We start from the raw sequence: 24,804 nt of genomic DNA, 5'->3' as shown, positions 1-24,804 counted from the left end.
GACAGCAAGTAGCTCCCTAGAATGCACCATTGGGGAAGATCAGCCGCCCCTCCCAACTGCAATATATTGGTGATGATGTAACTTTGATTTCAAAAGTCAAGCGAATTAAATGCTCACTTTAATAGGTTGGTTGTAAGTTAGTTGATATTCAAATTGGTATTCTGTTTTCTTAATGCCTTTCTAAAAGGTTGTGGGATTTGCGAGAGACATATTTAGAAAAGATTGGTCAAAATCGATAAGGCCAAGAGGCCAAGACAATATCCTAAATGTTGGGCACTAGTTAGGATGAATCTCAACAAACACTGAATCCTACAGTTCCCATAATGCGTCTTGCTTTGTTGACTTTGTAAGCAGCCACTTCAAACTCCATGCCTCCAGTTTGTAACACAGAACAATATATAATTGTTTTGACAGGCTGCGTAGAACAATCAATAAACTGACTTTCATGTGGAAAATTAGTAGAGTCACCCTTTAACGCCAAGCACTGGCTGCCTGGAAGGTTGAAAATCAATGTGCAAACTTAGGGGTTTGAAAATGATCAGCAGTGCCTGTGATGTAATGGTTTGCAGTTAATGGACTGAAACACGTCACAATTATGTTTACGGTAGTATAGTTTAATAAATAACCTGCTAGTGTATGCAGTTAATTAAAAACTAGTGTCCTTGCTAATGTCAGTGTGGCTTTCTTACAGACTACATGAACCAGAACGGAGTCTCAGATGTGATGAATCCCATCTACCAGCACCCTGGTCCACCTCGCACCATCCTTCCCACCATCTCTTCAGACGACACAGAGACAGAGTACCTGAACTGCTTCAAAAACGGGGCCTACGGACCTGAGTACCTCAACGAGGTCCGGTCCCCCGCTATGCTCCCGCACACCTCCAATGGCACGGTCCACAGCATTCAGAAATACCAGCCACAAAATAGCATAGACAACCCTGATTACCAACAAGATTTCACTCCCATCTTCAAGACTCACGCCAACGGACACATCCCAGCAGCAGAGAATGCAGGGTACCTGGGCCCAGACTGAGGGCGTAGTGGATGCAGACAATAATTAAGAGATTGTTCTGTTCCATTAAAAAGGGGCATTGATGTATTGGCTGAGAAAGCATAGCTAAGTGATAATAATAAGTGATAATTATCATATATGTTCTTACGGAGTTAAGTGACACTTTGTGCAGCTTTCCGTGTTGTGCGCATGCAGTTATACTTGTCACGCAAAACCCATCTCATCCCAAAGACTTTTTTCCTACCACCAAACTACAAATGACTTTTTTCTTGATGAAAGCTGACTCCTACATGACTCAGTTGACTTGAGAGTTGCTGGACCCGAGGTGCTCCATTCATATGTTGCAACCCCTGTCAGAAAAATGCTGTATGTGATCACAATGCCTCCATTTTTTCTAGGAGGCAGAAGCTCTATTGAAAAGAACAGAAACTGGCAGCTCAACCCAAAACACAAGCCAAGTGTGTTGTAGAATCAAACCGTTAGATACACAATCAGTCAACAGAACTGAAATGTTGGAATTGAAAGGGTTGACAACACACAGTGGTGTGCTCACTTGATGCTGATGTGAAGGCTTGGAACGTTTCTCTGTGGTGTCATGACGATTAAAGGGAGAGTTTAAAAATGCCAGCTCAGCTGTGGTGGTCCTCGGAGGCCTGACGACACTCGTTTTGAAGGATGAGTTAAAGAGGAAACAAAATGTTGCAATGTATAGAATCTATTTTCAGTTTAAAGGGGAATACTGGTGAATTGTATTGTTTAAATATGTTACTTTTATGCTCTTAGATAGGTCTGTATGTATTACAAACTGGTGGCTGTCTCTCTTCGATTGAAACAAGTGTGAGAGTTTAATGAACCACTAAAGTGTGATGATGTCACACTATGGTAAATATAGCAAACATGATTGTTTGTTAGCTGAATTCACAAAGCTTTGTCTTGCACTTCAAAACCTGCAGCACTCCTGCAGCATTTAGCCTATTTCTGTGGTCCTATAACGTTAGCTTAACTCTGAGCATTATATCAGTATGGCACATGCATTTGTGTACCCAGGAAGTATTTTCTGGTCTTCTTACTGATTATTTCCCCCCCATTAGTATATTAACACTGTCTGCACTCACACCATTTATCAAGTGTTTAACAATACAAAAAATGTTACCAAGAAAAACTAAAAAGCTCCAAAAGAGTTTTCTTCTTGTTTGGAATATTGATGGTAGAACTGTCTTAGTTCATGTGAGTAACTTGTTTGAATTGTTAAATTAGAAGTAGTATTTCCCTGTAAACATGAGTTGTTTTATATACTATTTGAATTGTTCAAGTCAGAACAAAGAATGTGTCTAATGTGTCTATTTCATGGGGTCTTTTCCTTGTCTGATTTTTTTTTTTTTTTTTTTTTTTATTTTTTTAAACAAAAGTGTAGACTGTTGTTTCACAAGGGTGTTGACACAATATCTTTGGATCTGCTCCCAGCTTATTAGCTTTAAAGTTTGTAGTCTTCTAAGAGCATTAACTTTGCAAATATTGTTCCTAGTTTTAAAGGAATATATTATTGTAGCAACCTGAAATGCCTACTTTTGCAGATTTTACACAGGTACATGTACAGAAAACAGTGATTGTACTGTAATATACTCCAAAATAGTGACCTATAATTTATACTCGATACACAGTTTTGTCACATAATACGTGAATATGCACTTATTCCTGAATTGTGATTATTTTATTCAAATGTGAACATGAATAAATCTTTTTTTTTCTATGGAAATACAGTTTGTTTTTTCCCTCACAGCCTTAACAAGTGAAGGACGAGATACAAGAAGAAAAACTAGAAGCCCAATAATTCACTTACTTACCCAGTCTGTTTATCTTGATGTCTTCAGAACTTCAAGTAACAATTTAATGAAAAGCCTTTAGCAGACAATCACGTGAACAAGAGCATGCATTCACCCTATCAGTTGAGCACCAGTCTTTAACAACAACGATGGGACTTGAAACCATCACTGACAAGCTAAGGAACTTGTGTTAGCATTAGGGGAAAAACACAATGTAAGACACTAAAACAATGGCTTTTCAATTTTAATAGATCAAAGGAAAGGTCTACGTTGTTTATTTTCCTAAATCTGCCCTTACATTGCTAATTAGTGTTTCAGTGTTTTACTCCTAATTCAGGAATAACTAGGGAGGAACTGAGTAATTAGTTAAAATAATAAAGGGGTTTCTCAAACACCAGGGAAAGACGAGTGAAATTAAAATGTTGACCTGAGGGGGAAATTATTAAACATTCCAATTATAATGAGATGCATACTCGAACTGCCAACACTGCAGATGTTTGACCAATTTAGAACAGATTGGTTAAGGTAAAGACTGTTAAATTATGGGATTAGAAATGGGTATTACTTATTTGGTTAATGTTATGTAAGAGGGTAAGGTTAGACTTTGGGGTTTTATGAGTTAGGGATTAAGGTTATGTTTAATGTTTGCAAGTTTTCGAGAGGTTTGAGTTTAGGTTGCTAACTGCTAGATTTAAGCATATACATGTTAAAGGTGTGGTAAAGGCTGTGAGGTTACAAATGATAACATTTATCTTAAATATTCATATCTTTACATCTAAAGCACTTGAACATTTGGTTTAAAAAATTAAGTATTTCTCTATAACATTAAATATTTGTTACTAAATAAGCAGCAATTAAAGTTAGCGGGAAAATGTGTTGCTCAAATGAAAGTTTAACAAAGAGTTGTCACAGTCAACTTATCTGCTTCATCAGGACTGTTTGGGTGCTTTGATTAGATTTGATTGACCCCAACTTTATGTAGTGAAAGAAATCAATAAAAACAGAAACCAGGATGTGTTCACATAAAGAAGAACATTAATCAAACGTTAAATTGATTTAATTAATGAGTGATAAAAACAAAGGTTTTGAATTTAATGTTTAGATTCTTGAACATGGTAGCCTGTTAAATGAAACAAATAGATTCATAATATTTATTTATGTTTACAAGTGAAACAAAAGTGAGAAGTGTAACAAAACGAGAATTGTTCTAACTTGGGTGTGTGATCATGTTCCGTTTAACATGGTGTATTGGATTTTTAGTTGGAAGGTCACATACTGTAGCTTACTATATTTCAAGTAAGTGGGGGAAGTTCATTGTCATAAGACCAGAACCATTGCAGTAAACTTTTTTTCAAAGCTTCTAGTCTAAATTGGGTAAGGGTTTCTTTCAATGTGCTGGTGTAATGGTTGGAGTGAAATAAACTACCTTAATAAGGAAGCCTTTAATGCAATGTCTGTATACTATGTTGTTATATCTTATATGTTTATAAATACATTAGAATCCTTTAAAAAAAAAAGGTTCGTAACGTTCGCTGAGGGTTGCAACGCTAAGGGAACGTTCCCCTAACGTTCTCTAAAGGTTGCAACGTTAAGGGAACGTTCCCCTAACGTTCGCTAAAGGTTGCAATGTTTTCGGAACGTTCGCGATAACCAAAAACGAACGTTCCCGGAACGTTAAGAAAACCTTCCAATTAACCAGCAGACAACCAAACTACAACCAAAACAAACCTTCAGGGAACGTTCCCACAACCAAAAACGAACGTTCCCAGAACGTTCTGGGAACCAAAAATTGTTAGCTGGGTAATCGATAAACAGTTTTTCAGGGCCTGCAGAGAGACTAATGTAGTACATCGCGTTTAGGTGTAGTGAGTCCTCAGCATCGTTTGGTGGCAGCACTGAGGCAACAGTTAGTCTCCGCCCCAAACAAACAATTCAACGAAGAAGAAACCATCAACAAGATTATGCGAAACTTGTTGTAGGCATTCACTTTGATTCTATCGTTTCAGAAAGAAGGATGGGAGTCCTACCAGGGAGAAGCCTTTTATGTATACTTTTTTTAATTATAATCATCTCAGAGGGCCATTTTCGATGGGTAAGTGTAACCTAACGTCCGTTTTCTAGTTACTAAAACATGACTCAGCTCGGTCTGCCGTTGGTAGTGTGATGTTTATTTGAGGCGGCGGCCTGCGAAACTAGGATTCAAGTTGACGTAGTTTAACTAGCTATTAAGTTTGCCTATAATTGGCTTAACAGTGGCTCAAACATAATGGCTAGCATTAATGTTCGTTGAAAACTGCACCAGCCTTGTAACGTTAGCAAAACCCATAAAGGTATGACGTAATACGTTAGCATTGACATTCCACAGAGATGCGCACAGGTTGTACCGTGTATAGTGTATCCAGCTGAACTCAGAACCGCTGGCGAAAGAAGTGTTTATGCTGTCACGCCTTTACAGATCGAAAAAACACCGTATTTCAACAATTATGAAAATAAAGCCTAGGTAATATTGTTCCTGTTAGTGTTGTGATTATTCCAAGCTACACATTTTAAATGGTTTAGCTAACGTCACAAAAATGGAATGAAAAACACTAAATGTGCAACGTTAGCAAGTTATTCAGAAAGCAGGCATTAGATTGCTAACTAGGTAAAATTAGTTTCATGATTTGTGTTTGAGTATGTAAAGGTTAAAATAGTAATAATACATGAACACGTTAACGTTAGTACATAGACATTACAAGAGAAAAGACAACACAATCTTTGGGATGTACCTTGAAGATATTGACGTTAACAAAACAGATACCTTTTTTCCCATTTTACAAATGTGTCCTGTTGTAGTTTTGTGGAGATGCTATTTTTCATCTTAAAACACCATAAATGTATGTAAATCCAGTCAATTTAGGGTATGTCTGGTAAAGGCATTTCAAAACCGACCAGATAGAAGCCTGTGTCCCTGACCTATCAGTTTGATTTGATTTAATCGGATGAAGTTAATCACTCACTCGCTTGTCATCAGTAGTCTCTCTACTCCTTTGACTTCATTGTTTGCACTCCTATTCACAAGGTGATTAGGTCAGCCCAGTGCAAAGCATAGAACTTAGCGCTGGGCGATAGGGAGAAAATCTGATATCACGATATTATTGACCAAATACCTCGATATTGATATTACAGCAATATTCTGGGGCTGACAAATGGTGCTTTAACAAAATATCTTCACACTTGGATTTTAGATAAATAATCATCAGTAAAGTTGACATAATGTCTAAGTGTATAAAATAGTAGAGCAGCTAGAACAGTCTGGTAAGTTCAGAAAAGTGCATCACTTTACTGCAATGCAGCCTTTAAAAGCAGGATAAAATCAACACTTGTCATGTCACGATATTACAATATCCAAAATCTAAGATGATATCTAGTCTCATATCACCATATCAATATAATATCGATATATTACCCAGCCCTAACAGAACCACTTCAAAAGAATGCTAAAACATGAATCTGATTGATCAATACTGTGTCAAGACAATATTTCAGCATTCTGGTTAAAACAACAAGGATGTTGCATGAGTAAAAATCTTCATTATTTGGAGACTGCAGTGGATAAGCAGAAAGGATTTTACAGAAACCTGTGTTTAGAAGTTGTTTTTTGTGGAGTTGTAAACATCAGGTTTCTGTTGTGTTTATGAACCACTTTAAACAAACCTTGCCGAGTTCTGGTTCTTGCTCAATATAAACAAGTATCTTACAACTAGTTCTGAGTCTTACAAGTTTACTTTGGACAAATAGTTGGTATAGTTAAAGTTTTGACCTAGTCTGCAGCAGCATAAAACTCTAACTGAAGCATGAACGACATACGAATGCTGCCCTTGAACTCAATCACACAAGGCACAAGTAGGACAGAGTGTAACACAGTGCTTACTCATAAAACAGTTTGTAGAGTAAGTGAATTAACTTCCCTAACTCCCCTTCCAAACAAAGAACTCTGTGCTGAATAGATGGAAAACAGAAAACGTTGACTGCAGAAGCTATATAGTTACTATATAGTTACTATAGTTAACTATAGTTAAAAAATGTATTAAACATTCAATTGTCATAGTATGTTCTCCAACATCTCTCTAAGATATCAGTTATAGCCATAAACACAGTTTGCTGAGTGTTATGTTGCTGTAGAAATCTGACCACAGTTCTCCTTTCTCTGGCCTAAAGCTGGGTTAGTCAAACTGACTCTCTGTCTGTTAGACAATGCTTACCCTTCAAATGCATGCTCAAAAGTACAAATTTTGCAGAAGTGAAATTTTTTATTTTTAGTCATAAAACGCACAGATATTAGAAACACAGGAAATGTGGCAGGATTTAAAACCTCAAGGTAAACAGATACAGCTTTAATGTCAGATCAGAGTTGTCTAGTGTTTTTGAGCAGCCCAAACTAAGCGACATGATGGTCCACTGTAGTTTTGAGAGGAACTAAGTGTGTTTGGGCGACAGTATCTGTCTTTGATTCCGTCACTAGATAAAAATAGAAGAAGGCTTCTATCAGTAAAAAGCTACATAAGCATATGTATTAAACTGACTGCAAAAAAAAGAAATATACTGAACACATACCAACATACTAAAACAAATGAACAGCACTGCACAGATGATCACTTTGTTTTTCTTGTCTTTCTGTCAGGTTGAGGCCCAGCACTGTGTGTGGTATGGTGAGTGTGGGGAATCCGTAAAGGTGCCTGGAAAAAAGTACAACTGCAACTACACGGGTCCTCCCCACCCCCTAGATGCTAAGGGCTATGACCTTCTAACGGTACCTGGCAAAATATATACATATGCAGTATCTTGATGTTTTTGTCCTGTTTTCATTGACATTTGATGCTTAAACTAATATTTTGTAACATACCTCTGATTTCCAGCTGTGCTGTGCTTTTGTTTTGCACTGTGTCTACTATCACAAAAGTGTATCAAATTGAATTAATTCTTTTTGTGTTTACATGCAGGAGCTTTGTCCTGGATATGACTATGGAAACAAAAGCCTCTGCTGTGATGTTAACCAGTTGCAAACTCTCAAAGGGAGTCTCCAGCTGCCCCTTCAGTTCCTGTCTCGGTATGCACTGCAGTTATAACATTAACTACTGAAGCACATGACATTCTTAAAAGGGGATTGTCATTGCCTTTCCTGAATTTCTGAACACAAAGAGTAGGAGCATCTGGCGCTTTGAATCTGTCAGTAGACTGTATGTGCTGCTCAAATGTTATTTGGATGTTTAAACATGCAAGCCTTGGCTCGTTTGTGTTCCAAATAAATGGTTTGAGACAGGCTGGATCACAGGCTAAATGACATGACATCTTTTCTTATCTTTTTAGGTTGTATTTACTTCATTGCATTTGTTATTGCCTTGTTTTTCCATGCAACTGTTATACACTCTTAAACTTTAACTTATTTTATTAGTCTGTAAGTTATGCAATGATCTCATGCTTTCTTTATTTCTTTAAATTCTGCTTCTCACACTCACTACGTCTGTCTGCAGGTGTCCGGCCTGTTTCTTCAACTTGATGAACCTCTTCTGTGAGCTTACATGCAGCCCTCGCCAGAGTCAGTTCATGAATGCCACAAAGTTTAACGCGACCAATGTAGTGGAAGTTCAGTACTATATTGGACAGACATTTGCTAACGGTGAGTTCACAGCCAGACATTGATTTAGTCATGAAAAACAACTTCACCCTCGTTATTTGTATGGCATGTCACATTGGCTGAGTAGACGTCATTAGTTCCCTATGTAAACATGAAGTCGTGCTCTCGGTTGTGTAATGTGTGGTGAGTGTAAGTCTGTTATTTTTGCCCAAATGAAATCGGGGATGGGTAATTTAACTTCATGAGTTTTGGACTAAAGAAATCAAATTTGGCTTTTACAGCCATGTACAACGCTTGTAAGGACGTCCAGGCACCATCCAGCAACGTAAAGGCCTTGTCACTGCTGTGTGGGAAGGATGCAAATGACTGCAATGCTACCAACTGGATCCAGTATATGTTTAATACTAACAATGGACAGACTCCCTTTCCTATTATCCCAATATTCACAGGTAAATCATTTTGTGCTACTTTTAAATATTATGTCATGATCCTGCTGCAGAATAATATCCCTACTGCTATCTTTATTCAAGTTAAATGTTGCTCTTTTGTATCATTAATTCACCATGCTTTATACTGTTTCTTTGCTATAGATGATCCAGTGTCTGGTTACACTCCCATGAACAACCAAACATATGGCTGTACAGAGGGCCTGGAGGACGGTTCAGGTCCCTGCTCCTGTCAGGACTGCACAAAGGCCTGTGGCCCCAAACCTGTACCCCCCCCTCTACCCCCTCCCTGGACAATCCTTGGTATCGATGCCATGACTCTCATCATGTGGATCTCTTACATGGCCTTCCTGCTTATCTTTATTGGAGCTATACTGGGAGCTTGGTGTTACAGGTAAAAACTGACTGATTCTTTTTGCTGTTGTTGTTTGTGAGGTATCCTGCTAGAATTCATGTGTTATACCTGCAAATCCTTTAAAACATGTTGGTTCTGATTCTTGCTTTAAAAGTTAATATCAATCGGTGTATGTGTTTCTTTGTGGATACAGGAAAAGGACCATCATGTCTGAGTATGGCCCCATATTGGACAGCAATAACCCACTGTCACTGAACAGTGATAATCCTGACCAAGGTATTGCAATGCATGAAACAAGTGAAATTGTTTGTCTACTTTCTGTAATTTGTTTGTTGGGTCATAAATTACATTGTTCTTTAGGTGCAATGCATGTAAAAGCATTGCTGCATGACCTAAGCTAACTCCCAGTCTTTTTCTTCTAATAGTAAATGCATCATGCTGTGAAACATTGGGTGAGCTATTTGAGAATGCTCTGCGGACCCTCTTCAGCTCCTGGGGTTCCTTCTGTGTGCGGTATCCCTCTGTGGTCATACTGGGCAGCCTAATACTGGTGGTCTCCGCCTCTGGGGGACTGGTCTATATGCGCATCACCACTGACCCTGTTGAACTCTGGTCATCTCCCACTAGCCAGGCTCGTCAAGAGAAGGACTACTTTGACAGCCACTTCGGACCCTTCTTTAGAACTGCGCAGCTCATCATAACCACTCCGCTCAATAAAACTTTCACCTACTCCCCATACTTTGGAGGATCAGATGTCCCATTTGGAGCCATCCTGGACAAAGATATCCTGCACCAGGTTGGTTAGTGGGAGAGGTCAATTTGGACGTTAGAGCCGCTGTGTGTTTTGTAAAAAGAAATATTGTTTTTGTCCCCGGATTAGACAGAAACGTTGCATGTAAAGAGCAGCTGCATCTCTGAAACTGTGGTTTATTGGTTCTCCTTTCCTTTCCTGATTTTTTTTTTTTCTAACCTTAACAAACCAGGTGCTGGATCTGCAGCTTGACATTGAAGGCATTGTAGCCACATACGAGGGCCAAAACGTCACCCTGAATGACATCTGCTTGGCTCCGCTGGCCCCGTACAATAACAACTGTACCATCTTGAGTGTCCTTAACTACTTTCAGAACAGCCATGCTGTGCTGGACCATACCATAGGAGACGATTTCTTTGTGTATGCTGACTTTCACAGCCACTTTCTCTACTGTGTCAGGTGACTTTTATTTTATTTTAAATGTAAACCAATAAGCTGGCACTAATATGGTCTTATACTTGACATTTCCTTGTAAACTTAACGTCTTAATTGCCAGCAGAAATCTGTTGTAGGATTAGTAAATGTTGATATAGAAACTACATCAGATGTCAAAAATAAACACCTGCAGCTCACAAGATACTATTTTCTCCAGACACTGTTATCTGCATTTTCTGAGAACTGTTGGGGGGGGGGGAAGATATTTGTATTAACTAAAATAGCACTATCAGACTTTCTCATTGTTTGTTTCACACTGGTTCTTTATCTGCTATTCTAAACTGCGCTACAATAAGGTCATAATAATAATGACTGTGAATTTCCAGGTCATTAACTCTGTTGGTCTTTTCTTTCACAGTGCACCAGCATCCCTCAATGACACCACCCTCCTCCATGACCCCTGTTTAGGCACTTTTGGCGGCCCCGTCTTCCCTTGGCTGGCCCTCGGGGGTTACGATGGTGAGCTGTATGAGCACTTATAGTGGGCAGAGAAAGAGAAAACAGTGGTAGCTTTTTACCATTTAAAGCCGTTAAATAATCTATTAAAACCTCTCTGGAGATTATTATATTGCACTAAGAAATACAACTATTGTGATTATAATTAACCTGCTATGTGTGGCAATGTTAATACAAAGTTGTATCAGTAACCCTTGACATTGTGCTCTTTACTGATGGTGCAGTGTTATCGATGAGATGGAGCCAGTTTTTTTGGTGTAACCTTAGTATTTGTAATAAGCCCTACACGGTTTACATAATAAGATCACATTTGTGCAGCAATCAGGTTATAAGTGCGCTGTTTTAAATAATAATACGAATATAATGAAGAATCTCTGATTATCATGAGAGCTACCGTAGCAACCACCCCCAGCCCTTTATCCAAGAGAGTTTTTCTGTGGGAATTTTATCTGTGCTGTTTTTGTTTCTCCACCAGAAGGAGTGCTTAGCTTTAACTACCAGTTCAATAATTGTTGTTGATGTGTTTAAAAACAGGATGATTTAAGTGACTTTTACAATGAATGTGTCTTTTTTTTTGCCCGCATTACAGAAACCAACTACAACAATGCCACTGCTCTTGTTATTACCTTCCCACTCAACAACTACCTGAATGACTCAGTTAGACTGGGCAAAGCTCTGGCATGGGAGAAAGAGTGAGACACCTACCTGTTTCTAAAATCCATTAGAGAGAGCTCTTTTTGCATGCAAACGTCACTGTTAATGTGTAATGTAATGTGTGTGTGCATTTCAGATTCATCAAATTCATGAAGAACTTCAAAAACCCTAACCTGACCATAGCCTTTAGTGCTGAGAGGAGTATTGAAGATGAAATAAACAGAGAAAGCAACAGTGACATTAGCACCGTAGTACTCAGCTATGCCATCATGTTCATCTACATCTCCTTGGCTCTGGGTCACATCCACAGCTGCAGGAGACTAATGGTAAGAGCTTAAGCACGACCCTCATCGTTTTTGTACAATGTGTCATGTTTTTCCTCGCCACTGTCGCACTGTTGCTTGCTCTGGAGGAGACTACTAGAACTGTTGGGTCCTTGTAAATTCTGGAGTGTGGTCTATCTGTATAGTGTCTTGAGATAACTCTTGTTATGAATTGATGAATTTCATTTCGCTATTGAATTTCATTTTTTAGCTCTTACATGTCTGTCACCATAATTTATACTTGAAATTGTTATCCAAATTACGCAGTGTAACTCCTCTTTCCTGCCTGTGACGTAAGAGCTTAACAAACTTCTTTGAGTCACCAGAACTAGTTTGGCAACTTCCATCTACTCAAGCGTAAAAGGGAGTAGCTAATGGGAAGAGCATGACTGATCCTCTGTCTTTTTGCCCATACAGGTGGACTCCAAGATTTCTCTGGGTATAGCGGGTATCCTGATTGTGCTCAGCTCTGTGTCCTCCTCACTGGGGATCTTCAGCTATTTTAACATCCCTCTTACCCTCATTGTGATCGAGGTCATTCCTTTCTTAGTGCTGGCCGTTGGAGTGGACAATATCTTTATTATAGTACAGACCTATCAGGTAACTTCCGCAACCCCAATACATCAAACTGGTATAAAATTACCAATTGATTTGTCACCTGGTTTAATGCTTACTCTCATCCTAATTATTAGTTCTTATCATTTCCTAGTGCCCACTATTCAATGACATTTTGTTATGTTTGGCATGTCAACTGTGCTTGTCTTGCATGCAGGGCACCCTTTTAAAAAGAGATCTTACCTTTATTTTCATGCTTTCAATGAAACCTGTTAATCCTGCTAAAAGTGAATTGTATTTCTGAACAGAGGGATGAGCGGATGCCCCAGGAGGAACTTCACCAACAGATTGGTCGTATTCTTGGAGATGTAGCCCCTAGCATGTTCCTCTCCTCCTTCTCAGAGACAGTTGCCTTCTTCCTGGGTAAAAGACATTACCTATTTTTACCAGCAATGTAAATTAAACTATGTATATTCTAAATGAGAATGCACCACCATTCATTTGAAATGAAAACCAAGAAAGGAAATTGTTTTTTGGATAGAATTGACACAGTTGCTACAAAAAGTGCCATAGTTTCCTGGTGAGTCACATGCTGATTAAAAAAAAACTGTTGACTTTTTCTTCTGTAGGAGCCCTGTCCAACATGCCCGCAGTGAGGACTTTCTCTCTGTTTGCTGGCTTGGCTGTTTTTATTGATTTCCTGTTGCAGATCAGCTGCTTTGTCAGCTTGCTCGGCATGGACGCCAGGAGACAGGAGGTGAGACCGACAGGAAATGGTGGTGACATAAAGGAATATACTGCAGGGGTTACAGATGGCTGATTTGGAACTTTACGTGAAAAGGATTTCCTACAGATGGAACAGCCCAAATTTAATGTTGTGCAAATATGTGACTTGAGTTGTTATACTACCAATCTCTGCACTGGCTAATTTAACTGATTACTCCATTTCATTAGCCAACTGCGGTGAATGTTGCTCTTAGGCCTCAGTGACACATTCAGCTTGTTTCTACACATGATTCAACCTTTACATTAGTCATAGACTTAGTCTCACTTCTCACGTGTCTTTTGTGTTTAAAAGGGGAATCGACTCGACATCTTATGCTGTGCGAAGCTGCAGGAAGTTCAGGAAACAAAGACGGACAGCTTCCTCTTCCGTTTTTTCAAGAAAGTCTTTGCCCCATTCATCCTCAAAGAGTGGGTGCGACCGATCATAGTAAGTTCCTCAGTGACAATTTGCACATCTATTTTCACTGGAACACTCCGCATTCATTTGATGGATTTAGTTGGACTCATATTGTTATTGAGTATATGACGATTATATTTGACTTTTTACGAAAAAGAATTTCCCATCTCACTTTGTTTAGGTGGCAGTGTTTGTGGGAATACTCTCCTTTAGTATTGCTGTGGTGAATAAAGTAGAGATTGGACTGGACCAGAAACTCTCCATGCCAGATGTAAGTTTTTGCATTTTCTACCTTACAGTAATTGTATATTCATAAATTGCTAGTGCCTGAATATTTTTAATAGATAACAGTTATACTTTGATTATTTGAGTAGCACTGGCCAGTGATGTAGTTTATTTTCCAGCAGGATTTACTGCTCCTGTCATTCCAATAGGATGCTAAATCAAGTATTTGAATTTCCATAACCTAACACTTCTGCAACAGTCTTCCCCATACATCATGTACAGCATTGGTTTACATTCCTGTACTGCTGGAGGTCTATTCTGACGATCTGTTTCGCCATCTAGGACTCGTACGTGCTGGACTATTTCAAGAACCTGAGCATGTATCTCCACACTGGAGCTCCAGTGTACTTTGTAGTAGAAGACGGTCTTAACTACAGTAGCCCAGAAGGCCAGAATGTTGTGTGTGGAGGAGTGGGCTGCAACAACGACTCTCTGGTCCAGCAGGTCTACAGCTCCTCACTCATCAGCAACTAGTAAGTCTGAGCTATGAACAAATTACAGGCGGTTTAATTGCACAAGACAGAGTTGATATTGAAGATAAAAACAAAAATGAGTTGCAGAAAGTGTTTGAGAAACTTGTTTTATGATTATTTATTTAATCACATAAACCTAAAATTTGAATGTTTATGTCAGTCAGGCACCTCAACCTGAAAACTTTGGAGTTCAGATTAGGTCATGAATAGACTAAAGTCTGTCTGATCTAAGCTACTGATTTATATGATCTATTCAATTTTACTTTTTTCTGTTACTCCTAGCACAACCATCGGCTTCACACCATCCTCTTGGCTCGATGACTACTTTGACTGGGTGAAGCCGCAGTCCTCCTGCTGTCGATACTACAACACCAGTGGGGCTTTCTGCAATGCCTCTGGTAAATTCTTAACTAATGTCAACATGCTTTGAACGCTTATCACATGATCCTGATGTCACAAGCTGCTGTTTGACATAGGTTCACAAAATGCAGTGAAACAAATAGTGTTTAAGGGCATAATCCATTACATACAAAACATGAATGTTATTATTGTTTAAGCAGTATGAATTGTATTTTGAAAACTGTATTACTGATTATTAAAAAGCCAAATGTCAGTATAATTATTATTGCAGCAAAAATAATATACTGTATTAATAGAGCCCTGGTTAATAAAATGACTTGAGTACAGTTACAAGTCACCTGAGTGTCAGCAGAGGCAGATTATTTGAGAATGAGGGAAGTAAAATAAAAGAGAAAGGAGAAAACAATCTAATGGTAAAATCCTCACATGGTAAATTGTGTTGGGCAATTCAGCTGCATGCAGTTTAGGAAGGATATGCTGATCATCCACATGTTAATACAGCCATGGTCAGCATTCAAAAAAGACATCTATAAAAAAAATGTCACTGTACTGTTGATTTTTTTTAGGCTCACAGTGCTCAAATTCTTTGTTTTAGTATTTAATTTAAAAGTTTTTTTTCCCTTCTTTTTTGACAAACGTGCAACTTTGAGGCCATTTTTTTATTCATTGTTTTCAGTTCATGGCTTTGTCTTATATATTTCTTCAATCCTGTTGGTTAGATGGATGAATAAATTCCTGATATTGTTTTCCAGTGGTAAATCCCTCCTGCGTACACTGTCGGCCCATGACTCCCAGTGGAAAGCAGAGGCCAGAAGGAGAGGACTTCATGCATTTTCTACCCATGTTTCTGTCAGACAATCCAAACAGCAAGTGTGGAAAAGGGTAATTTTAAAGCTCCACTGAAAATTGTCTTGGTATTTTTTATTAAAAACACATGACATGCCATTGAACACTTTCATTTTAACTTCCGTTTCTGATGTTTTTAGGAGAATCTTATCACAGTATACCAGTTTTGTTTGTTCTTTTATCTGTCTCACAATTTGTTAATGTCCCTCCAGCGGCCATGCGGCATACGCCACAGCAGTTGACATGTACCCTAACAACACGGGGGTTGGAGCCACTTACTTCATGACTTACCACACCATCTTGAAAGAATCCCCAGACTTCATAGATGCTTTAAAAATGGCCCGAATCTTGGCTGACAATATCAGTCAGTCCATAGACCACAAAGTTTTTGCCTACAGGTAAGTCTTGTTGGACTGTGCGTTGTGCCATTGTATAACCATTGCCAACTCTCTGGTCCAGCAGGTCCACAGCATACAGTTGCTGGTTATACAATGTTTTTTTGTGATGATAATTAGGTGTTTTCAGTTTCACCCACTACCACTTTCAGGTGTTCTGTGGTGAAAAACTGGTAACTTAAGTTTTGTTTGTTTTGAACTTAAGGTTCAAGGGTATTGGGGGTGGGGGGATGGTAAGTAGGTCATAGTTAAGCACACCGCAAAGAAAACATCATAAATGGCAATCTAGCTGATGTTTGACTTTGAGTGTAAGATTTATCTTCCTGTCATGCAACCACTAATGTACATCCCAACTTCAGATACTGCGTTTTTAAAAAAAAAAAAAGGCTTTTTGCGGATAGAAAATTAAAATGTCAATGTCTATTTGATGTTAGATTAAGACTTACAAGTCTCTATAGCAATTCTTAACAGCAAAATAGATCAAAAGAAAATTCAGACAGTTGTCGGCATTCTTAAGTATTGTTCTCTAAAATATATTCTCCTCCTTTACAGCGTCTTCTATGTGTTTTACGAGCAGTACCTCACCATTGCATATGACACAGCTCTGAACCTGAGCGTGTCGCTGGCATCCATATTTGTTGTGACGACGGTGTTGCTGGGCTTCGAGCTGTGGTCAGCTGTGATGGTCAGCATTACCATCGGCATGATTCTGGTCAACATGTTCGGCGTCATGTGGCTGTGGAACATCAGCCTCAACGCAGTTTCCCTTGTGAACCTGGTCATGGTGAGGAGCATCATGAAACACTTAAACTGGGTCGAATACCTGAATAATATCCCAAACACAATATTTACTTTAAAAAAACACCTTTTAACTTAAAAATATAATAAATAGGATGATCCGAGTACCCGGCTGAAACGAGTATCCGGTTCGGATAAAGCACTTTTGCCGAGTACAAGTATTATGCTAGTAATACGAGTTAATATCCGTACTCGGATTGAATACAACTCCTCAACTGGCCGCGCAGCGTTCTGTGATAATCCCGCAATTCTGTTTTTTTTTAACGTCACGCCCCACCCCCCCCCCCCCCCCGCCCCCCCTCTCCTCCTCTCTCTCTCTCTCCTCTCTCTCTCTCTCTCTTCTCTCTCTCTCTACTCACACACCCCACACACCACACACACACCACACCACAACCTCGGTTGAGCATAAAAAAAATAAACAGAACTACCTAAAACACTCACCACTGTCATAAAAATTTAATGTTTATAAAACAACACAAAACAAACACATATATGTGGAGTTAGTTAAAAACGTTCGTTTGTTCATTACATTTACTTCATAATTGCAACTGCTTGTGTTGTATTCATTGTTGCAAAACGTTCTGTATAAGTTTGTTTGTTACCATGACAACACCATTGATCTGAAGCTTGATGCGTCATGTAAATAGTTTTCTAATCAGCAATAAAGATAACAATTTCTGATCAACCCATATCAAAGCATGCTTAAAATAACATACTGGTTAAAGCCCCGCCCATTTAAAGACAACCGACCCACTTCAGGGTTAAATCTGACCACTTCCGGGTTATGCCCCGTCCAGTCCGAGTACTGATACGGATACAGATAATTCATGTGGTAAACAGATAAAGATACAGATAATGCTGTACTCGCTCATCCCTAATAATAAATAACTTAAATAAAAATAAAATATAACATAAACAATATTACAGTATTATGTTTTGTAGCTCAGGTATGAGCACATTTTACTTGCCACTTGAATTGCTTCAGTCTGGGAACATGGCGTGTCATTAAAACCTGTTAGCATGGTACCAAAACCAATTATTTGAAAGTGAAAACAAAGGGTCATGTTGCCATTATTGACCACATTGTCTGTTGGAATTCTGATTGTTAATTAGGTTTTACAGAGCTGCTTTGTTGTTAAACCTTTACGTAATTTCAATAGATTAATTGATGTGCAACCATGTGTTGCAGAATGACATTAACAGACCATGCATCTGTTTTAAAAGACTAAGTGTGATAGCTGGTACATTCCTGTGTTTTGATTATTGATGTTGTGTATCACAGACTGTACCTTTAAACTCTGGACTTGTTTCCAATCTGTCTGACCTTCTGACCCCTCGTGTTGCTCAACCTAAGAAACAGTGTCACTGTGGCCCTAGAAATCACCACTTGTGTTGGTGGAAAAAATGTTGTCCTAACCATCAGCAGACTTTCTTTCTCTTACTGTTAACAACTTTCTCTTCATCTCACCTGTAGAATAATTATTTCAAGGCAGCAAAAACAACATTTCTGTGTTGTGGTGCTGAGTTGTTTTCCTGTCCTCTGTTGCAGTGCTGCGGTATCTCGGTGGAGTTCTGCAGTCATATTGTGCGAGCGTTTTCCATCAGTGTGAAGAAGAACAGAGTGGAGCGGGCTGAGGAGGCCCTGGCTCACATGGGCAGCTCTGTAAGTTTCGCTTTACCCCTTGCCAAATTCACAAGAGGAAGCTTTTTTTTAATTTAAGTAAATAAGGAGTTTTTTGGGGTAAAGATCATTTTTGCATGCTGGTACTGTAGATATCAATGTGGACAAGCTTATAGGGCAGGACAAAGCAGTGATTTTTGAGGAAACCCTAATTTACATACATTATCTGCTGAAGATAAAATAGGGCAACATTTTTTGACTTACATAGATCATTTTGGTTTACTATACATAATACAAATTTTGGTCACACATGACATGACATTTAATTACATTTACTTTCCTTTTGGCAGGTATTCAGTGGGATTACATTAACAAAGTTTGGAGGTATCCTAATCCTGGCGCTTTCCAAGTCGCAGATCTTCCAGGTCTTCTACTTCAAGATGTACTTGGCCATAGTGTTGCTGGGGGCCACACACGGCCTCATCTTCCTCCCTGTACTGCTCAGTTATATCGGTCAGTAATGTAACACAATTACAGGACCAGACACAAGCTCAGATTTAATGTGTAATTAAATCTAATCTGTTCTGACTTTTTTCACAGGTCCTTCTGTGAACAAAGCAAAGGTGTTTGCTGCTAACAAGCGCTATGCCGGTACAGAAAGGGAGCACCTCCTCAACTACTAGCAGGCTGTTTGGGACAATGAACAATGAACTATTTGTCTGAAAGGGACTGTGTGGGTGTGTGCGCAAGCCGTTTCTGTGATTACTGACACACTCATCATCGTTGCCACTACTATGCACGGATTTAACTCAGGAATATACTTGGGAGTAGAAGTGCCAGATGCCGTGTCCAACCGTAAACTTATTGATTTTCCTCAGAGGACTTTGGACCCCCACTATTTGTTCTCCTCACACTACAGGACGGCATTTGAAGCATGGGTGACACACCACGGATCAGAAAAATGCACTGTATGCTTTGACAGTGTGGAAGTAGGAGAGACGCCACCCCCAACATCAGTTACAAACCAACTCTGTCAGTTCCATATGCTATGAGCTGTTTTGATTTGGGAAAAAAAAAACTCAAAAGGGTAAAACTGGACAGTTTTTTGCCATGATTTTAAATATATTTACCAGGATAAAAATCAAATGTGTAATAGTAAATAATTTTGAAACTTTTACTTACCTGGGACTTTTGTAGAACTATTTGATATTATGAATAATTGTTTACTGGAACAGAGCACACAGTGGAGCTTCGAGATAACAATGATGATATCAAAGGCCCTCATAATACCTGGTATTAACATGTATCATAGCCAGGGCTGTGTCTACATACTGTATTATAAATCTGGTCAGCTAGTGGTAGCATTTTCACCTAGCAATAATGTGTTTCCTGTGCAACATGTAAGTATTTGGACTGTAATGTTTTGTTGCTCTCCAAACTGCATTCTGCTGTTTCTTTTATTTTCACATTGGAAGGTTTTTACTAGCCTTTTCCTACCTGAAGGAAAATGAAAATTAACCAGGTGTACACAGGAGGGCGGAGCCTGGCAAGGTTTTTACATGTCATGATTTCATTTTAGAGCTAGTTAATGTTGGTTAAGTGTCCTTTGGAGGTGTTTGCATGCTTTTACAAAAAACCCTGTGTGACATCAGTCAAGATACATGTTAATGCCAGGAGAAAAGGGGTGCTATCATCCCAATAATGGTTTTATATTGAAGTGTAAATGAAACATTTTGCAGTTACTGAACAGAACAATTTTGTTGCATTAAGAGCTAAAGAGACAAAGCTTTACATTGAACTGTAAATAGCTTCCACATGACTAATCTAGATTTATTCCAATGTCATTTACTCTGTGTTGACAAGACAGAATACCGTAGAGTGACTGAATGGTACAGTCCTTAGTTTTTCATTCCAACACATTTAAGTTATTCTTTTTTTATTTTGTTAACTATTAACATTTTGTTACCATGCATACCTGCTTTGAAAAACTACTTCCAGTGACCTTGAAAGTAAAGGAATCACTTTGTTTCCAAGGAAACCAAAATCATCCCAGCAGCATGTTCATTTGCATCAGCTGCACCTCAACATACCTGAGATTGGAACGAGTCGAGATGATGACACATCCAGGTGGTGGGATCTCACCAGATTAATTTGAACAGGGTGACATCATTGGAACAGGATGTTAACATTTTACCCAATCTGGATACAATCTGATGGGATCTTCCTTGTTTTTGTTTCTCACGAATGAGTTGGTTTTTTTTTGGGGGGGTGGGGGGTTGGAATGTAAGAAAGAATTGTGTTGATTAACAGTTTGAACCTGGTTGTAAAAAATGTTTATGAGCAATCAACTGAAAAAATTGTAACATGAATGACGAAGAATTGTGTTTGCTAACAGTGCTGTGCATTGACATGGACAAATCCCCTTTGCATTGAAGAATATGAGTGTGGGAAAACTAAAAACTAAACCAAGCATAGGAATAGTTTGGTTTTTAACACATATTAAATAGTTCTTAGAAAAGAAAAAAAATGTGATGGAGCCTGCTTTTTATTTCCCAAAGGATTTGGTTTTGCAGAAAAAAATAATACCCAAGAATAAGGTAGCAGTTAAACATTAAACGCCGCTAAAAAAAAAAGTCCTGCCTGAAGAAGACGTTTTGTAACAAAATCTATAGTAGTTACTGCAGCAAATGCTTCAATAGTGTAAACAACACACAGTTTAAATTGTTCAGACTGACCACTGTGTGGCGCCTGAATCTGCTCATGCAGCTCTGTCTGCGTCATGCTCTCAGTAATGTAGTGGGAGTGACCTAATTGTTACATCTTGCAGAAAGCAGTCTTGCCTTCTTTTACTTTGCCAATGACTTACATTTCTGCGGGGTACAAGTATTGCATATGCCATAAATGTCAAACACTTAAATAGAAATGGTTGTCCAGCATCTATAAATCTGCAGCCTTTGAATATTAATACCTTAACACACACATCAGTCACTGACATCCCATTTTAACGTGACTGCCAAAACCCTGAGCTGTGGACTTCCTCCCAGCGTGAGTTGTTGTGTCTGTCTGTCCTGCCCAGTTGTCACACAAACCTCCAGCTCATGACTTATTTATCCGCTGCCCTGTGAGAGCAGGGAATGTGCTTTGAATCTGGCTGAGAGATTAAAATATTAATTACCTGCGGGTCTGTTTTGCAGGGGAGAATATACTGGTTATGAGGGCCCTATTATGTAAGATGTGCGAGGCTCACCTCTAACCAGACTCTGACCTGTCCCCATCTTTCATTATGACAGATACTGCACAACAAGGGTGTTCTAGTTTAAAAAGGTGTAGAAGCAAAACAAGTACAAAAAGGAACTTCATTAAAATTGCTTTCTTTGCTGACAAATATAACTGAATGAAAACAAGACCACATTTTAGGCTAAACAAAAAATCAAGTAGGCTCAAGTAAGTAGTAGTAACCTACTCTAAGGATCGTAATGCCTTTCACTGCGATGTTTACATTTTGCTTGGCGATGATTCCTAAAATATTAAATGATCTATTAAAGCATACAAAAAATAATGTTTCAAAAATATTTGAGATCCAACCAAAGTGAAAGTATCAAAATCCTGGTCGAGGAGTGAAACTCTCCTGCAAACAAAGTCACTTAGGATGATGTATTATGAAAGAACTCCCACTGAATGACGTTGACCCTGGATTATCAATCCCTGGAACAGGACTGGTTAGAAAACAGCTCATGAGGTCTAATTATAACAATCATTTTTGTTGAATTGAAGGGATCAAACAAAGCCTAGTTATATAAATAAATTCCACCCCGGCTAACTATCCTGTTACAGAAATCACAAAGTGACAAAACGTTTTATCCATTTTCAGAAAATGCAGCTTGATTGAAAAAGAAAAAAGTGTTGCATTTTTCTCTGATGTTTAGACAAAAAAAGATTCCTCCCCAAAACGTAAAGTTTTGTACACTTAGGTATACCAACAACCCCACAAGGTAATTTCAGCGACACACTCCTTTCTAAATAGTGTCTAGTAAGGGAACTTGTAATTATTAATTACTTAACCAAACTACTCAGAAAACAGGCTCAGGCAAATTGTTAAATTATGGATATATATCTGTAAAGTGTCCTTATAACTCCTGTTATGATTTGACGCTATAAATAAAATTTAATTGAAGTAAAGTGCAAGATGCTTCCCAATACTGGTCCATTATCAAATATTGTGTACATCAAATCTGCTTCTGAAAATCATTTGTCAAAGGGAAGTGTTGCCTTCTTTGTTTAAATCTAGTCCTACTGTCTCTGTGTCCACTAGCCCTTCCCTGTGTTCCCTGTCACAGTTGTCCTTGAACTCACACTGGGGCCTCCCCCACACCAACTTAGATCCATCAATAAATAAGTGTAAGAAGCATTTAATGTCCTGCTTTGCGTCACTGGTTTTCAGTTACAGCGGGTTCAGTTGGACTCTTGGGGTGGAACAAAAGAGATTAGGTAACCTTGTTAAACATGAAGATAGGATCAGATTTTCAGTTCCACCCGGAGTGCTTTTACCTCCTGACCATGGACAACTTGAAACACAACATTGCAGTTACTGCAGAAAGAAGTTTGGATTAAAACAGATAACTTGCTTGTTCATCAGAAACATGGCTGTACTTCATGTAAATGTAATAAAGATGCATACAATCAAATGTGTAATATTGTTACAGGACACAAATCAAGCTAAAGGATATCAAGCAGGTTCCCATCCAATCATACTAGCATTTAATACAACACAATCCGCAGTGTTGACTACTTCCTTCCTTGTTTACAAACTACTGTAATTGATGAAAAAGCCCTGAGTCACAGTGTCATGACAGGAAAGGGGCAAAATGCCGTTTCAGCCAAATGTTGTTATTTTAAAGGGAAAGGCAATGGACTGCAGCTTGCCCCAAACGGTGGCACACATATTTTCACAATGAGGGTCACTTGTGTGTGAGCAGGGCTCAGGAAGGGCTGTCAATAGACCCCTTTATGAGGTAGTGCGGGGGGAATTAGGCCGTCAATGGAGGGGACTAAGCCACGTATGCCATGTGTCCACACTTGGCCCTGGCCTGTTTGTTTTGATGGCAGCACGAGACTGGCGTGACTGCGGGCCTTGTTTACGTTGGATGTGTGTCAGGAGAGTTCCCACTGGATGAGAAACTCACCTCTCAGATTGCATCAGAGCCACAGTTGCAATCGATTTACACTCAAAACTGAAACTGTGTTGTAATTCAATTCAATTATGCATTTGCAAGACAGAAGGGTGTTTCGTAAATGTGGCTCAGAAGAGCAGGGCTTATTGTGCAAAGTCTGTCTTGCAGTCACTTTAAAAACTCAGTTTGCTCATCTTGTATCTTAATAGATGGATTCCTTGATGTCTGTTTTCTTTAATCATATTTTACTGATATTTCAAGAGAGAGCAAATATTGAAAATGCAACTCACAGGGCTACAGCCATGGGAAAAAGTTTGTCATTGGCTTCATTATAAGTGCGGTGCATTTGAAAAGCACGTGGGATATTATGCATTTACGTCAGATGAAAAAAAGCTATGAGCTCATATTTCAAGTATATCATAAGTGCAGCCCATGTCAAAATGTGATAAATGTTGACTTGCAAGTTGCACTTTAAAGTGAAATCTCAGGGAGAGACTTTAGAGAAAATACTGTTTCAGTTTGGTAGCTTGATTGGAGCAGTGGTTCCGTTGCAAAAACAACTACAGCATGACAAACTAGGCTGACCAGGACCAGGCTAGTCTGGGGGAAGATGTTTATCACTTTTTCAACCTGATGTACTATGACTTTTCTATCACTTTTTATTACATACACTATACTATGACTTTTTCAATTTTCTATACTATGACTTTTCAAATTTTATTTGACATACTATTCCATGATTTTTTCAACATACTATACTATGACTTTTTAAATTTTATTAGACATACTTTACTATGACCTTTTCATCACTTATTTCAATATACTATACAATGAATTATTTATCACTTTTACATACTATACTATGACATTTCTCATTTTTTGACATACTATACTATGACAAAAGTCATAGTATGGTATTTTGAAAAACGTTATGGTGAATAAACTTGAATAAAGTGATAAAAAGTCATATATAGCATGTTGAAAAAAGTGATAAAAAGTCATATAGAGCATGTTGAAAAAGTCATAAAAATGTCATAATATAGTATGTTGAAAAAAAGTGCTAAAGTCATGGTAAATGCCCCAAAAAGTCATGGTATTGTATGTTGAAAAAGTAAAAAAAGTCATGTTTGAATAGAATAGTATGTTGAAAAAACACTCTAAGTGATAAACAGTTATAGTGTAG

At 38.5% G+C, this 24,804-nt stretch overlaps 2 protein-coding genes across 2 annotated transcripts in view; both read left to right on the top strand.

Moving 5' to 3' along the window:
- The window catches only part of egfra (epidermal growth factor receptor a (erythroblastic leukemia viral (v-erb-b) oncogene homolog, avian)), a 38,645-nt gene extending 37,610 nt beyond the window's left edge, over positions 1-1,035 (top strand). Inside the window, exon 28 of the mRNA XM_032530998.1 lies at positions 692-1,035. Coding sequence (XP_032386889.1) covers positions 692-1,035 — 344 coding nt within the window. The remainder of the gene's footprint in view (positions 1-691) is intronic.
- Positions 1,036-4,753: 3,718 nt separating this feature from the next.
- npc1 (Niemann-Pick disease, type C1) lies at positions 4,754-20,912 on the top strand. Its single transcript, XM_032530997.1, has 25 exons — positions 4,754-4,929; positions 7,501-7,629; positions 7,820-7,926; positions 8,351-8,496; positions 8,736-8,903; positions 9,045-9,294; positions 9,449-9,531; positions 9,681-10,051; positions 10,239-10,465; positions 10,860-10,960; positions 11,547-11,649; positions 11,748-11,937; positions 12,352-12,534; positions 12,798-12,912; positions 13,119-13,246; positions 13,568-13,702; positions 13,854-13,943; positions 14,240-14,430; positions 14,713-14,828; positions 15,543-15,672; positions 15,849-16,034; positions 16,584-16,815; positions 18,379-18,492; positions 18,801-18,963; positions 19,051-20,912. The coding sequence occupies exons 1-25, from the start codon at positions 4,852-4,854 to the stop codon at positions 19,131-19,133; spliced, it is 3,819 nt and encodes a 1,272-aa protein (XP_032386888.1). The 5' UTR covers positions 4,754-4,851; the 3' UTR covers positions 19,134-20,912.
- The last annotated feature ends 3,892 nt before the right edge of the window (positions 20,913-24,804 follow it).

Source organism: Etheostoma spectabile, chromosome 12 (assembly GCF_008692095.1).
Source record: "Etheostoma spectabile isolate EspeVRDwgs_2016 chromosome 12, UIUC_Espe_1.0, whole genome shotgun sequence".
Taxonomy (NCBI): Eukaryota; Metazoa; Chordata; class Actinopteri; order Perciformes; family Percidae; genus Etheostoma; species Etheostoma spectabile.
The sequence above is the reverse complement of the archived record's forward strand: the minus strand, read 5'-3'. Positions and strand labels throughout refer to the sequence as shown.